General features: G+C 47.3%; 2 protein-coding genes across 2 annotated transcripts; both read right to left on the reverse strand.

The window, feature by feature from the left end:
• Positions 1-434: 434 nt before the first annotated feature.
• On the reverse strand, positions 435-5,486 carry LOC309412150 (torsin-1A-like; the record flags this gene model as incomplete). The annotated part of the gene is made up of 5 exons (XM_082008979.1): positions 4,386-5,486; positions 3,830-4,095; positions 1,916-2,091; positions 1,697-1,824; positions 435-685 (listed from the first exon to the last, which is right to left on the reverse strand). The coding sequence occupies exons 1-5, from the start codon at positions 4,717-4,719 to the stop codon at positions 435-437; spliced, it is 1,155 nt and encodes a 384-aa protein (XP_081865105.1). The 5' UTR covers positions 4,720-5,486.
• Positions 5,487-5,814: 328 nt separating this feature from the next.
• Positions 5,815-11,344, reverse strand: LOC309412184 (splicing factor C9orf78; the record flags this gene model as incomplete). The annotated part of the gene is made up of 9 exons (XM_082009018.1): positions 5,815-6,018; positions 6,461-6,559; positions 7,316-7,452; positions 7,924-8,121; positions 8,562-8,639; positions 8,836-8,906; positions 9,120-9,171; positions 9,782-9,841; positions 11,262-11,344. 9 exons carry the CDS (start codon positions 11,342-11,344, stop codon positions 5,927-5,929), a joined length of 870 nt encoding a protein of 289 aa, XP_081865144.1. The 3' UTR covers positions 5,815-5,926.
• Positions 11,345-15,815: the final 4,471 nt, after the last annotated feature.

A 15,815-nucleotide genomic window follows, 5' to 3' on the forward strand; every position in this document is an offset into this window, starting at 1 on the left:
CACACAAACCCAATGAAGGGTTTCACTGCTACAGGAACTTTGATTAAAATTCTCGATATTGTCTAAAGATCATCCACATCAAACGAAATTCCAACTAAAATTAGGTCATAGTCTCAGTCCTTCTATACATGCCAACAATCTGCCAAATGGTTCTGATGATCGACACCACAATCTGAGAGGAGTCTTCGGCACTGTCAGACACGAACCCCTGTATGCACAACGCAGTTCGTTCTTACCTTGACAACACAAGGCTGAAGTACGTGGGAGCCGTGACTAGTGACAGAATAAAAATGCACAGGCACTGTCACTTACTTACACACCAGTTAAAAAATAACGTTCCTTTCTTTAAAAAGTGCTTAAAAATGAAATGTCCTGGGTTCTCCACTTTGTGATTAAGTTAAATTTGCTTCTTTGCAGGTTGTAGCAATAAAGCATTAGAAGTCATAGTAATAATCCAGCTTTGCATCCACAGTTTTACATCCTTTATCTGAATAAATTCTCTCCTCTCTGGGGAAGTAGGTCATTTCATCGGCTATTCTCGTTAAAATGTCTTCATCCACAACATAACCACGTGATTCAATCTCAACCCTGACACACATTTTCACATGTTTGTATTCCAGAGGCAGGAACGGAACAAAGTAGTCAATGAGATTTCTATCAATCAAGGTGCTGTGCCAAAATCCACCTACAAAAGGAAAGACAAGGGGTTTAACTCCTCTAGTTAAACACTGCTATGGGTTGAATGGGAGCAAGATGTGTGTTGTAGTGCTCTGCTACAAACCAGTAAGCATTCATCTGTGGTTTTAGGGCCCTATAATGGACAAGTAAGTCCAAATACAAGCCAGTTCTCACGGTACTTTGTGCATAAAGTCTTGGACAGACACAAATGTGGTCCGCTGGAGCTGAACGAATGAATTCCAACTGAATGGAGCTGATCAAATGATTCTATAATTCTAAACTGAATGCATTTCAGCCTTGCTGCCCAGGTGCTAGTCTCATACCTTCACCTCTCCCACCTACAGAAGAGCAGATTTTCTATCTCTTATCATGTCTCTCAGACCAGCCTGTCTTGCTCCTTTTTTCACATCCTGTATCTAATCTTTTTAAAAAATGCAGTAGGTTCACTTCTAATACTAATTTCAGAGCATAATTGTGTTAAAAGCCCTTTTCACCAGAAATCCTGTGTGGGAAGCACTAGCAAGCACTGCAGGGCTGGCAGGTCAGCTTGTTCCCCATAAATAGCTCTAAAGAACTGTCCGAAGGCTTTTAACAGACTGAGCAAGACAGGCTAAGTGGCTTGGGGGCCAAGGAAGCGGCTTCCCCATAATACAACATTTTATCGGTTAAGGATTTTTCAGCTAATACAATATCTAGCCTTACTATCTAGATTTATGTTTGCTTTCTCTTCAGCCTGTTAGCGTGTCAATAAATGCAATGTCAACACAGCGTAGACTTCCCCCAATGTATACAATCCAATGGACAGCAAGCATGCTGGTAGCCAGGGTGCACACAGAGCTCCCTAACCTTCATTTCATCTCAAGACCCAACTGTAGGCCCCAAAACTGCATCGTAACTCCTTGCTAGACGAAAACTGGAGGCCACACCAAGTACAAGCCATAGCTGTAAAAGTGCATTAAATGCAGCCTACCCCTTTTGTGGAACGTTAACCACCTCAAACGCAATCAGTTTTACTCACTATTTTTGTTATTGAAGACTGACACAGACAGTGCATTTTGCATATCTGTGAGTTGTATATCTTCCCTTGTCCTCCCATTTCTCCAGAAATCTAGTGCCACTTCTGTTATCTTTTCAGCTCCTGCATTGCTAAGTAAAGAGAAAACAAAGATTGTAACCAGAGGTAGTTTTAAGAGACATCAAGGGTACAGAACAGCAAACCTGAGAAGTCACTTCTTACCTGAGGAATATGAAGATGGCTTTTCGGTAAGACACCCCATCCAGAAGCTCATAGTAGTCCAGGAATGGCTTGATGGAGTCAATGAGTCCTGCATGCATTTTATCCATTTCATCAAATATGAAGAGTGATCTGGGACAGATGCTCACATTTCCCCGAATCCACGACTGCAGTTGGTCCTGAGTGGCACAAAAATAAAAGATGCTGAAAGGGTTCATGTTGAATAGACAGAAAATAGCACTTCTGCTTATTGACATTTGTCCTGAGTCATTCCAATTGTGACATTTCAACACCGCTGGCTTCTTGACTAAGACATGGTTAAAAGCTGTAAATAAAACTAACAGAATCTCACGCTGGTTCTGAAAAAAACTTAAGACACCAAGAGACAGGATGGGACAAGCAGGAAATCTCCTTGTGAGAAAGATATTCCTGTAAACATATCAAAAATGAAAGTGCACAGAAGGACAAAGGATGGGTACCACCAAGGAACAGCAACACAAAGCAAAGCCCTGCCAAATAAGATTACTTTTGGCAGCACTTTGGTCTAAATATCCTTAGGTGTCAAAGCTATGAACAATATTAAATTTGCTACATGAACAGCACCAGTGAGAAGTTGCACCTGCAGTCATTGGCAGAAGTAGAAACAAAATTCAATTCTCAGCCCTGTGTTTGAATAATTCAGAAATTAAAAGAAGGCAATTACAAGCCCTTCTTAAAACACAATATTGTTCAGAAGGGCTAATGGTTTATTGTATTTAAAGATTCTCTCACTTAAGCATTACATTTAAGATCAATAATGAAGTAATCAGAAAAAAAAAAGGATTGATCTGCTGGCAGATGAATGAGAAGTAACTGCTCTGACCATTTTCAATGATTCATCATTTCTTGATATTCAGTTTACTCAGCCCCTGAACTGCAGAAGCAGCACAGGAAGGTAGCACTAGATTTATCGTCGATAAATAGTGATAGTTCCTCCTACTGCCTTAGGCAGCAAGTTTCCCACGTGTAATCACCTTGAAACAAAAGCAGAAAATGATCCATTTTATTTTAAAGCAGCTCAGCTGCAAGAAGGGGAAAAGTAAGCTGTAAGAGAGGAAACAGATACTTCCTCCATTTAGAAATCAGGTTTGTAGACCATCACATTCCCATTTTTAACATATACAAACAGAATATAAACATGCAGTACTACAAAAGCCAGTGGTACTCATTCAAACTCTGCTGTTAACAAAATCAGTTATAATAAAAAAACCACAGGAAACATGCATGTGAACTACTGCTCCAACATGATATCCACCTGCCTACAGAGCTGTGCTGACACCAAACTGGCAGAACAATTTCAAATACATTTATCTGTACCTTTCTGACAACAGAGTATTTTCTGATTTTATGTTGCAGCTGGGAAATGGATGCACAGAAAAACTAAGTAACCTGCTCAGTATGCAAGTAAAACTGAAAAGAACACTCATGCCTCAGAGAGCAAGCTTCAGCTTGCCATGGTACCAGACAGGCTCGGAGGTCACTGGGTGGTTCCCCAGGGTCATGAACTATTAGTTTTTCCGCAGTGCTCACCAGCATATCACCTAACCACGGAATCCTGCTGAACCACACTTGTCCTTGAGTCAGCTACGTTTCTAAGCAAAGTGTAGAACAAAAAATAACCGTATTGTTCTTCCCTAGAGAGAAACTCAAAACACATGCAAGTATCTTGACATTTGCAGGAAAACCAGTCCTGATGGATGTTAGGATTTACCCAGTTCTATACATAAGATTCCAAAACTGGCACAGGCTACATTTTACTGGATAAAGTAACATCTAGGTTTCCACAACTGATCATGCCATAACATTTACGAAGCAATACAGCAGTCACTGCAGGTAAGCTGTGCCCCACTACCACGCATTCCACAAGCGCACTCTTACCTTATAGAGATTGATGCTGTGAGCGTGAGGAAAGTGTAAAGTCGCCACAAACTGATGGACATATTTACTCTGCAGACCTCTTTTATAAATGCTTTCGGCAATTATCTTACTGACAAAGTTTTTGCCTGTTCCAGTCCACCCGTGCAAGGAGAGGGCAAGAGGCTTTTTGGCGTTGGTGTTGTTCAAGAAGCCCTTCACGGCCTTTACAACCACCTTGTTCACCAGGTGCTGCCCGAACAGCTTCCTGTCCAAATCCTCCTGCAGAGCTGGACGGAGAAACCACCCTGTCAACAGCGAGCGGGAGACGGGATCCCGCCGGCTTCTGCCTCCTTCGAAGAGGGTCCAGCACCCACCCCGGCGTGACGGCTGCCCGCCCCAGGCCCGGGGGCAAAGGGCCAGCCGAGCTGGAGCAGCGCCCCGCGGCCCACGCAGGCCCCAGGGCGAAGCCCCACGGCGAGGCCCCGCAGGCCCTGCCCGGCTCCCGGGAGCTCTGCACCCCCCAGCGCCCTCCTGCCACGCCCGCAACGTCCCCCCTCAGCCCGCCCCGGCCTCGCACCGGCGGAGGCGCGATGGTCGTGCCGCTGGAAGCAGCACTCCTTGAAGTAGCAGTAGAGCCGCGGGTAGGAGATGAAGCCGGTAAGGGCCGAGGCGGCGGCACCCGCGATCGCCAGTCCCAGGCTGATGGGCTCCACGGCGCTCGCTGGCCTGAGGAGCGGCAGCAGCGCCAGCCCCAGGACAGCCCGCAGCGCGCCCCACTGCAGCTTCATGGCCCGCCCGGCCCCGCCGCCGGCCCCGCCGCTCCGCCAACGCTTCCGGCCCGCAACGCCGCTTCCGCCGCCGCCATCTTGGGTGCGGGCATAGGCGGGGCTGACGCTGAGGGCGGCCGCCATGTTGGATGGGCAACCGCGGGGCTGCCCGCGGCTGCAATTAGCTAAATGGCGGCCTCGCGTGGTACACTCGGTTAAATACTGCGCTCGCACGTTAGCTTAGCAGCGCTGTTGGCAGGTACTCGGGGAGGATGCCACCCCAGACCTGCACGGCTGCACAGGCTCAGAGGCAGACCCACGCATTTTAGGGTGAAAAAGAGACTTTTCCCCTTTTCTGAAAAAAAAAAAAGTAAAATCTGGGGCTGTCCCACTCCTCCCTGGAGTCCCCATGCAGTCTGGCACCTGCACAGCTACAGACGCCCTGGCCATCATTACCACTAGCACCCAAAAACAAAAGGAAAAAAGTAATTTACAATCACTTAAAAACACTTTTATTATTTTCAAGTTCCAAATCTTGGCTTCAAGTACCCGCACATCACATCTCCTGGGAAGATGTGGCTGATGCCGGATAGCATCACCAGCTGCCCTACTGACCCCATCCTAGGATCCGCAACTGAGATTTTCCCCAAATTCAAGTTACAACGTGATCCAATTTTCTTCTTCACAGCTAAAATAAAATGCAGCGAACTGCTACAGAAATAAGTCTACAGCAGGAAAAAGATACAAAACAACACGGCACATGATATAAAATCCCCGGCGCTGTGTATCTGCTGATGTTTCTTGTGCTGATGACAGACCCAGTGAGGCAGCGCCAGGCACAGCCAACACGGTGGTTTCTCCTGGGACACTTGCAAGGCAGGCTGAGGAGCAGTGGCACTGAACACACTGCTGCAGGATCTCAGCCTCACTCTGCACAGCAGGAACAAACAGGAAGTATCTTCCAGAGTTACATTCAAGCAAACCGGCTTTAAACCTTCCCTTTATATTTACAAGGCAAGCAGCACCGCTGCTTTTAAAGGATCTCTTTTTTTCGTATTTTTTAAGAGGGTGAAAGAATCTGTAAAAGCAAGTTGTTTTCTCACTAAAAAATGCCAACCATGAAAGCTCATGTTCTTATAAAAGAAGTTTTATAACTGAAAATAAGTTATATACAAGATTTTACCAACCGAAGAGTTCACAATCGCCTGCAAACAAGATCACAAGAAAAGGTTTGTAGGTAACACCAGCATGTGAAGGTAGTGCCTCTCTCCAACTCCATTTCAGGTCATCGACACAAAATCCTTTATTAGTGGAAAATAAGAACAACTGCAAAGACTTCAGTCCATCTTTGTCAGTATCGTCTATTCATCTTCTTGAATTTCTCATAGTGATAATCATCGGTTGCTTTTTCATTGAGTGGACGTTTGCGATTTGGAGGAGACCCTTCAAAAAGAATAGAAGGAAATACTATTTCCCTGTCCTCTCACAGGAGACATTTCCTTAACTCCAGCACTTCCTTTATACAGCCCCTTGCTGTGTGAAACATTATTGCTTTAGCTGTCAATGCTCCCCAACCTTGCACCCCTTGCTATTCCAGCTTTCACCAAACCCTTGTCAGCCAGCTTTGGCAACACGTTTCAATTGTGACCTTTGCTACTGCACACTTGGGCATCTCTAAAGACATCCTCCATCCAGATGACTTCATGTGTGACCTAGTATGGGTACATCATGTGCAACAGAGTCTCATGGACTTGATTGCTCCATTTCCCCACTATCTCAGGGCACCCACAGAAGAGGAGCTAAGAAGAGCTAGATCATTTCTCTGTGCAAAACCCCTGAAAAGTTTCAGGGTCTCTCCTTCTGACATTTCAGATTAGGAACTTACGCTCAGGTTCTGGCCTCTCTGTATCCCCCACTCTCAGCGGACGAGGCTTTGGCTCTTCTTTGTTCCTTCGCACTGGTGCATTTAGCTCCTCATGATAAACTGAAAGAAGAAAAACACCAGATAAGGAGTATTATCTGAAGCAGTGTTACTCAGATGGACGTATTTCTATGGCATTTATTACAACTGATCTTTAGCAGAAACAACAGAACCTCAGAATAAGCATTCTTATAATTGGTTTCTATGGATAATCAATACATGCAAGATGGGATACAGCAAATTTCAGTAGCACTATTTCATCAGAATTGGCCCAAAGACTCTTCATTTCCTTCAGAACACACAAATCTGACTCCAAATCACCCCTGTAAGCATGGTTAGACACAGCAGAAGGCTGCCTTTCCTCCAGATGGCTGTGGTATGAGAGGCTCTCCCGGAAATTAATTCCCATCTCCCATCTAGTAAGGTCTACGTGTGCTTGACCACCTGTCTGCTTTGGCAGCCTACAAAATGGATTCTCTCAATTATAAACCATCATTCATAATCGCAGATGAGGCAGGCCTTTCCAGCACACACTCAAGACACAACTTAAAGTCCTGAAATTTATGAGGCAGTGTCAGCTGGGAGTTCAAAAGCAGAAAGTTAAGCCATGAGTAATATGTCCCGCTCCTTGCTGATGGATGGAAGCAAAAGACGAAGCCAGATGGGGTCTATATGAGCATCCCAGAAAAAGGAATCAGACAGCTGCTTGTGCTGATAGATGAACTAATTTCTCCTGCACCAGACTTTGTCCCAACTGACTGCTTTTCTTCAGCAGAGGAGAGGGTCACACCTGGGTCGGGAGAGCTATGTGAGACTTACATCTGTTGTGCTGGACATAGTTAACAGCCATGTTGGTGGGAACAAACGAAGTTTCACTGTCTTTCTTTTTGTTCTGCTGCTCTGCCAGCAGCTTGGCCTTGGCCTCTTCAGTTGAGATGATGTTTTTTATTTTTGCGCTAGAAGAAAACCAAAGGAAAAAAATACTCATTCATATTCAGAAAGGGTAGTAGGCACAGAAGTGCTAAGTGGATAGACGCTGGGGATAGTAACAGCACTGCTATTGTATTTGATGTGTTTTTTGATAGAGGAGGTAGTGTTATAGTAAGTTTCAAAGGCAAAAGGGAGGCTCGTATCTTTAGTGTATCCTCTTTCAGTGCAGGGCATAAACTGATCCTCCAGAAAGCTGCTAGATTAAAGTCACAAAAATCAAGAGCCTTTTCCCAGAAGTCATACGATGAAGCTGCACTGGAGCCCTGTCGCTGCGTAGAACATGCTGTGCTAGATACTGTGCTAATCCAGAACAAAGCTAAATCCCATCACAGAGCCAAGCTGGGGCTGTATAATCCAGCCATACCACTGCTCTGCCAATCAGCAGTTGCTCATCCTAGCAATTCAGGCCATAACAAACAGATCTGTAAACCACATACTCGATTCCCAGGTCCACTTCAGGAATGCCGCTCAGCATCTGGTTGGACAGCATCTCCTCAGTCTTCTTGGCAGAGGAGACACGGATGTTTTCTGGCAGCTCATACAGAGAGTCCTCAGCATTCTTAAGCTTCACCTTCTGCTCCTCATTCTCCACAATTCCCTTTCTCTTCTTCAGCTCAGTCTCAATGTACTTCATCCTAAAGAGCAGCACCCAAGGGACACTCAGTATTTAATTCTGTTTTCTGTACTCTGTTGCAGCACTGCTGAGCACAGCTGCATCACTCTCCCGATAGCTAGGAAAGAGGAAAGAATAATCTCTCCAAAACAACTCCACTGACATCAATTGCAAGAAGCAACTGTCCAAGAAATTATCAGATCCTCCAAGCTCTATCACAACCAGCAGGGAAGCTCCCACTGGTATTTAATGCCAAGCTACCTGGTTGGCATCTCCCATCTTTGTCCATGAAAAAGCCTTCTCAAGTCTGGTAGCCAGAAGGTGAAAGAGCAAGTGAAAGTTTCAGTGAGAACTGGGAAGATGTTCTGTGACTACTCAGTATCCAAGACAGAAAAAAAATAAATTTTAAGGGGACACCCAACCCCCAATTCAACACCAGAGACACAATGCAGCACAACTTACATGTCAGCATCTTCATCCCGCCTGTTGGTTTCAGCTGAGAAGGAAGTTCCCAAGTTTAGATCTTCCTCTTCACTAATCCTAAATGGAAACCAAAATGTTTACAGTTTGGGGGTTGTTTTGTTTCTTTAAGTAATTTCACAAGCTAGGGTAACAGTAACTGGCCAAACTGCATTATATTAAACTCTTCAAAGCAAAACAGCATCTGGTTACTTCATTACTAGCAGTCATTTAATACTAGTCCAGGGAGAAACCTTCAGAGCTCATATGCACCCACCTGTCCTTGCCTCTTTCTTTCAGCTTCTTCATGTCCACCATCCCCCCAGATTTTATCTGGAATGGGTCATCCTGTAAAATAAGAAAAATTGAGAAACCGCAACGCTTCCCTCTAGTTTAATGCTAGTCTTCGAAATCTGAATAAAAACACAGAGAACATTTAAGTACTGAGCTGTGACACCAGTCCTACCCCAGGCCAGACTCACACAGTGATTGGCTGGACCACAGTGATGTTTTCACATCATTACATCTTAGTGCCGAGGTGTGAAAGTGTCGAGCACTTACCACAAGTGTTGCTTCTTCTTGCAACTTCTCTCCTACAAGCAGAGCTACAGCGCTAGTCAAGCAGATAAAGAAAGTAAATAAAATTCAGTGAAGGGAAACACATTACCAATAATACTGCATTTCTTTATCCTTTTCTACATCTAGCAGATGGTCTCAGACACTGTATTAACACTAAATTGTCAATGTTTCTAATCCCTCCACAGGGATAGAGGAACTACTACTGTTTTGGGGAGATGAGAAGTTAAGGCAGATTTTAGTGCCTTACAGCAGGTTACCAAAACAGGAACACAGTTCATTACTGGTACACATTTCAACTAGCTCATCAGCTAATCAATGGCACTAGATGAGAGGCGACAGGGAAATTAGGATGGAGGAGGTGTGAAAGTGTCCAATTTAAACCATGTGTACTGTACAAAACTAACTTGAATTACAGAACAGACTTTGCTCACTGTAAATGGACACTGGGCACCTGTACCTTACTCCCCCTCTTTTCCATCCTCAGGCTTTAATGTAGAAACTCCTCCGTCGAGAACATACTTTTGGCACTACCTGACATGTAACCGTTTCTACTGAAAGGAGGCACATGACAAGAGTGAAATTCACTGTTACATTACACTGTCAAACAAAACATAACTTCACATCCTTGGTGCTACATCCCTTACCTCACACCATTGGGTCGCTTTCTGAGGCTCTGAACTTCTTTGGCTTCCTCAACTTTTAATCTGAAGAAAAAACATTTAACTTACTACTTGATGCTTTGGTTTTCATTAATTAATTTGATTTTCTGCAGTTAACATGGAATCTTCTAGGCAGACTTTGCCTTGAACTTCTGCATATTAGTGTCCACTTTTCTGATTACAAATTAGGCAAATATTTTCTATTTAAGCAATTCCATTTATTTAAGCGATCAGAAAAAAAATCACGTGGCATCTGCTGGATATGTACCTTCAACGTGTCTTCCCTCAGATGGGCAAAGAAGCACCCAGACCTCGAAAGGCTTTAACAAGAAGCCAATATGGGAAGAACGAGCCAAGGATCACTGGTTTTAATCCATTAAGATCTCGAGACAATCTTCTCCTCACAGTAAAACAGGGGGCCGCTAAGTAACATGAAATAACGCAGGGCACCTTTACTCCTTCAACAGTTGACACTAGTTAATTATTAAAAATAGAGTCACTTCTCATGGGAGGGGGGGAATTAATGAAGCATTCAATTTACAGCAGAATTAGCAGCAGCTCTCAAGCGAGCATAATGGACCTGAATAGTTGTCAAGATACATCAGTGAGTGAGTGACTCAGAAGAAAGTTTATGGTAAATTTAAGTGTCATGTCTCTCCGACGTGTGGTCTCAGTTTCTCCAGATATTTAGACGCTGCATAACGATGCATGTTGTTCAATGGCTCCCATGAACTATGCATCATAAAATACTTTTCAGAGATGAAATAAAAACCAGAAAGGCCTTGCTTGGAACGCAAGGATCTGAAAACCAAAGGGACCACCTGCGAGTGCCAGTTTTCAGAAGGCAGATGTGGAAAAGGAGTAACCGTTAGAAGCTGCGGCGATGGCGGGTCCCCACCGCGCGGCTCCGCGGGCAGTGCCGCCTCACGAACGCCTCCTCGGGCGGGGGACAGACCAGGGGGTCTCCCCGCAACACACCTCCCACTCCCCGCCGGAGCTCCCGGCGGGTTCGGACACCCCCGCTACGCCCGCGGGGACGGCACAACTTCCACCCGCAGCCCCACAGACCCCCTACCCGGGTGGCGAGCCCCCCATGGCCGCGGGAGAGGACTCCGCTCGGGCAGCTGTGCCACGGGCCGGCGTGCGGCTGCGGCCGGACACGACGGTGCAGAGTGGGACGGTGGGACGCCACAACGCGAGACAACGTGACGGCGTGGCGTGACGACAGAACGGTGTGACGCGAAGAAGCCGTAATATAGTGGCGCAACACGACAATATCGTGTGACGCAACGCTGTAACACAACAGCGTTACGTGACGATATGACGACATGACACGATGGCGTGCCACGACCGCTGAACTAACCCAGACCCGGGGTCGCGATCCCGACGGCCGCAGGGCCGGGCACACCCGTACGCCCCGGGACCGGTGGGCCCAGCCGGGCTCTCCGCCGGCCCCCGAACCCACCTGACCTCCTCAGCGACCTGCTCGTCCTCCTCCTCCTCCTCCGAGTCCTCCCTCCGCCGGCGGAAGGACTTCTTGGCCGGCATGGCGGCTGCAGCGCGCCTACAGAGCCCATACACTTCCCACCCCTCCCCGGCCCCCCCCCGCCCAGCTCCGCGCCGGGCGCGTCGCGCGGCGATGGCATCACAGCCCTGCGACGAATCCGGGCGGCACCGCACGTCCGCCAGCAGCGCGGACGGGCAGAAACCGCCGAATCCCGCTCCCGCCAGTCCTGGCAAGCGGCGCCTCCTTCCGCCGCTCCGCCAGCTGGGCCCAGGCCCCTCCGTGCCCTCCCGGGCTTCCTCTGTCGTTAATGCCACACCTGCGGCCCCCGAACGTGCTCTGGGGTGTTATTTTCGAAGCTGCCTTTCCCCCGCCAGCCCTGCGGTGGGGCGGTACGTGTGAGCTGTGCCGAGCAATACGGTTATCGTTGAAGGCTGGAGTTTGTCGGAGAGCGGCGGTGGCTCTGCGACGTCCCACGCACCGTCAGCCTCCGCCGGGCACGGTGGGAGACGTACCTGGGGAACGCCTTGGGGAACAAAACAGGGAAAACAGCCAGGATTTATCTTTACCGATGAGATCCCGTGTAAGTCACGAGGGTCGCTTTGTTTATCGCGGTCGCGGCGGAGCAACCTCCGCCTCCCGCGGGTGTCCGTCAGGGATGCCAAAGAGAAAAGGTGCTTTCGGAAGCGCTTGTCACACATTCGTGTTTTAAAACCCGTCATTGCAAGCGGGACGCGGCTCCTCCACGCACGGCGGCACCACGTCGAACCGGTGCCAAACCCCGGTGTGGCCGGACCACGAGGCGCCGCGTCCCCGCCGGAGGAGAGCTGGGGTTCCCCCCTCCAGAAGCACCTCCCGCAGCAGACGTCCCGCCAGGGGCTACGGCCGGGCCCTCTGCTTGGGGAGCCCTCGAGCACGGCCCCCCCGGGGCCGCTGCCACCGCCCGCCGCCCGCCTCCTCCCCGCCCCGCCGCGGCCCGGCCCCCGCCCCTCCCCTCGGCCTGCGCGGCGCCCGCCGCTCCGCCGCCGCCTCCCCGCGCTGCTCGGGGCGCCGCGGCCCTTCCCCGCGCCGGGCCGCAGGGCGCGGCCTACCCGGAGGCCCGGCCTGAGGCGCAGCCCCGCAGCGGGGCGGGGGCGGCGGCGCCCCGAGCACCCCGCAGGTGAGAGAGGGCCGCGGGCTGGGGGCGGTTGGGCCTCGGGCCGGGGCCCGTCACGGACGCGATGCTGTGGGGAGGGCGGTCGCGCCGAGGATGATGAAGCGGCGAGCGGCGGCGGCCGGGGGGCGCCGGCCCGGCCCCTCGAGGTGTCGCGGTGCCCGGGCAGTGGGGCGGCCCTGCAGCTCCCAGGGCCTGGTGCCTTCCCGGGGCCATTCGTTCCACACGAATCCAGCGGTGCGCAGGGATATTTGTATGAAACTTAAGTCATGCTGAACAGCTGTAGCGTCTGTCAGGAGAGGAGTTGTTTTTTGGGGGTCTGCTGCGCTTGAGGAACCATGTAGTGGGGCAAGGGGGTTGTTCCCGAAGGTGTGTTTTTCTTGAGAGCTAAATCTCCAGGTGTGCTGTCATGTTGTGACCTCTGGTAATAAATCCGTGTTAAATCCTGGTCTCCTTTGCTTGTTCCACATAAAACATATGGCTTTCCAATACATGATGTGGAGCAAACATTCAGCTGCGAGTCAGAAGAGCCTGGTTTCTGCTTCTTCCTTGTCAGTAGGCCAGTTCAGTAAATATTTCTTTCTTCGGTATCTCAAGTGTAAAATGTTGCTAAGAATAACTGCAGATACTCCTTTGTCTTGGTAGGTTATGCAAGATGAGTGAGCAGACCTGGTAGCTGTTTTGCAGATGAACAGTGCTAAGAATTCTTTTACTCCTACAGTTACTCTGCAGACCGTGAATCTGCATGTATCTGAGATTCTTGACAGCTGGCTCTAGCTTTGGTACAAAACCACAAAGTTGTTTTAAGAAAAAACAAACCAAAAACAAAAAAAACCTGAGAAATGTCTTATTGTAGAAGGCAGAGACACTGGGTTTGGCAGCAATTTAAGCAACTGAAAGTAGGTTGCAGTTACCGTGGAATTGTTCTGACATGTTGGTGTACTGTTCTTCCACAGTGGTGCTTGAGAAAGACAGGCTGAAGAACTTGTTTTAAGGCAACTTCTTTTCCCGTCATACACAGTACATTTTGACAAGCACAGTTAAGCTTTCTGGCAGTGCTTTATTAAATTCCTAGTTTCCTGAGCAGCATTAGAGCGCTGTGCGCGCCAGCTAAAGCTCTTAGGGCAGAGTTAGGAAGGCAGGGATTGCGTACTTCCTTCTGAACAGTTAGGACTCAAACCTTTTCTGATGCATTCAGTCAGGGGTGAGAGGTTTTCCCTGTTTTGTTCAAAAAGGGAAGCCCTAGGTGGGAAGATCAGCATCCCCATACTGGAAAGTTTAAAGGCATGGTTTTAATTTTGGGGGGTGGGGGGGTGGGTGTCCCACAGAATGTGCTAAAACCATCCACATCCACAAGACTGTACTTAACATAGCGTGCTCCAAAAATGGTTCCCAGTTAGCTGAAGCTGGTGAAGATTAAAAGGTCTGGAGTTAATTTTAAAATGGTATTTTGTTTATTAGGTTTTCTGGGAAAAGGATAAGAAATCAAAGAAGGTGAACTAGCAAATGTGGCATTGATACTTGGTTGTTTTTTTTTTTAATTGGACCAGCTGATGCATTTGGGAAAAGGGGTTGGTTTTGATGAAGGGACTCAGAGCCTGAAAGTGGCCCAGTTTTAAGTGTTAGTCAAAGATACTGCGGTCTTGTTGCTTGTCTTTTAAATCAGCATATGCTACATGATACTATTTTGCTGCTTTGTGAAGCTGCATGAAATGGCTCAGTTGTTAAGCATCTCTTCACAGGTTACTGAGATCCTGGTTACAACCACTTTTGTGTTTTCTAGCATGCAAATATGATTCCTTCCCCCTCCAGTTTTGCTTTGCTCCTCCAGTTCAGTTTATTCAGTTCCAAAGAGTGCTGGACAAACATTGTTATAAAATTATCCTTGAGGCTTGTCTTCTGCCAAGACAAGGTGCTAGGCAAGCTTTTCAGTTCCCAAGATAAGTGTTGCTGATACAGCTTACTCGTTTATCCTTTTTTTTTTTTTTTTTTTCTTTTCTCCCCACTGTCAGTAATTCAGATCAGATAATTCAGATCAGGGAATTCTTTCAAATGTCCTCAAAATGTGAAAACAACAGAGTGTAACAACCATGCTGCTAGAGTTGTTAACTTCAAGTTCATCAGATTTTTCCACTTCTTTTTTGCAAGGATGTGGGCTTTTCCTATCTGTTTTGTTTCCAGCCAATAGTATATCTTGGATTCTGGTCTGTGTTAATATCACTTGTCTTCTTTTCTTAACAGCCACAAGTGAGGTTACTTAAACAATGCTTAAGAAACACAAACTCTTCTCTTTTTTTCTTTTTATAGTTGCATGTTACCAAGACATGTTTAAGGTCCTTTATGTACATAAAGCATTTATTGTGCTTATAGGCATGCAGCTATGAAGTCCTCTGTACCTGCGTGCTCGGATGTACGAGCTGGGTGGAACAGTGTGGTGTTACATTTTGTACAGTCTTTGAGAGTTACGTGGCTCATATTGTTAAAAATCTATCTATGAAATGCTAAATTTCTCAGAGACTGAAGACTAGTTATCTGTGTTACAGATCATTTAAGTCTTAATTCCCTTGTGCCCAGCTTCATTTACAACAGTAATCATATTTTTAATGTTTGATAAAGTAGTATAATAACTAAATGCTAGATTCGGATCAGCACAGTATGGGTAGCATGAAGCCCCTAGACACCATAGGCTAAATACTTGTGTCTTGGGCTGCAGCGCCCTTTCACATTTAATCTTAAGTTTCATGCAAACTAGCTAATTAGATTTGTTTCTTTTCATGCTGCATGTTTGTGTTTGGCAAGAGGAAGTCACAGATCACCACGTTTGTTTTCCCACCCTACCTGCTGCGCTAGCACAGAACACCCAGTTTCTAGGGGGGAAAGCGTAACTTATCAATCTGGTCAGGTTCATGAGTACAGAGTGTTTGTAGTATAGAAGACCAGTTAAGTTATGTATGTAAAGGATGGATGAGTTAATGGGAGTTTTTATTTATTGCTGTAGGACTCTGTATCATTCAGAGATGCTATGTGATCCAGACAATCCGGGAGTTTAAGATTTAAGAAGAGGGTGGTCAGTGGGTCACTGTACCGCTGTTTCCATTTTGAGGCTACAGCAAATCCATCCCCATACCTGAGACCGAGTTGGCAGCTGTGCTGCTGAAGCTATGCCTGTGTACTGAGCACCTCCCTACACTTCTGAACACACATTCCTCATTGTACGGATTATTAGCTTTATTCCTGTGTTTCTTTGTCCTCCCCACTGCCTTGCTCACTTACTTACGATGCCACAACACAGCCACTCAACAATGGGTCAGAACTGTGCTAGCTAATATGACTGACTCCAGATTTAGATTTGCTTCGATCTC

The sequence above is a fragment of the Phaethon aethereus genome (assembly GCF_964289735.1).
Source record: "Phaethon aethereus genome assembly, chromosome: 20".
In the NCBI taxonomy this organism is placed as follows: domain Eukaryota; kingdom Metazoa; phylum Chordata; class Aves; order Phaethontiformes; family Phaethontidae; genus Phaethon; species Phaethon aethereus.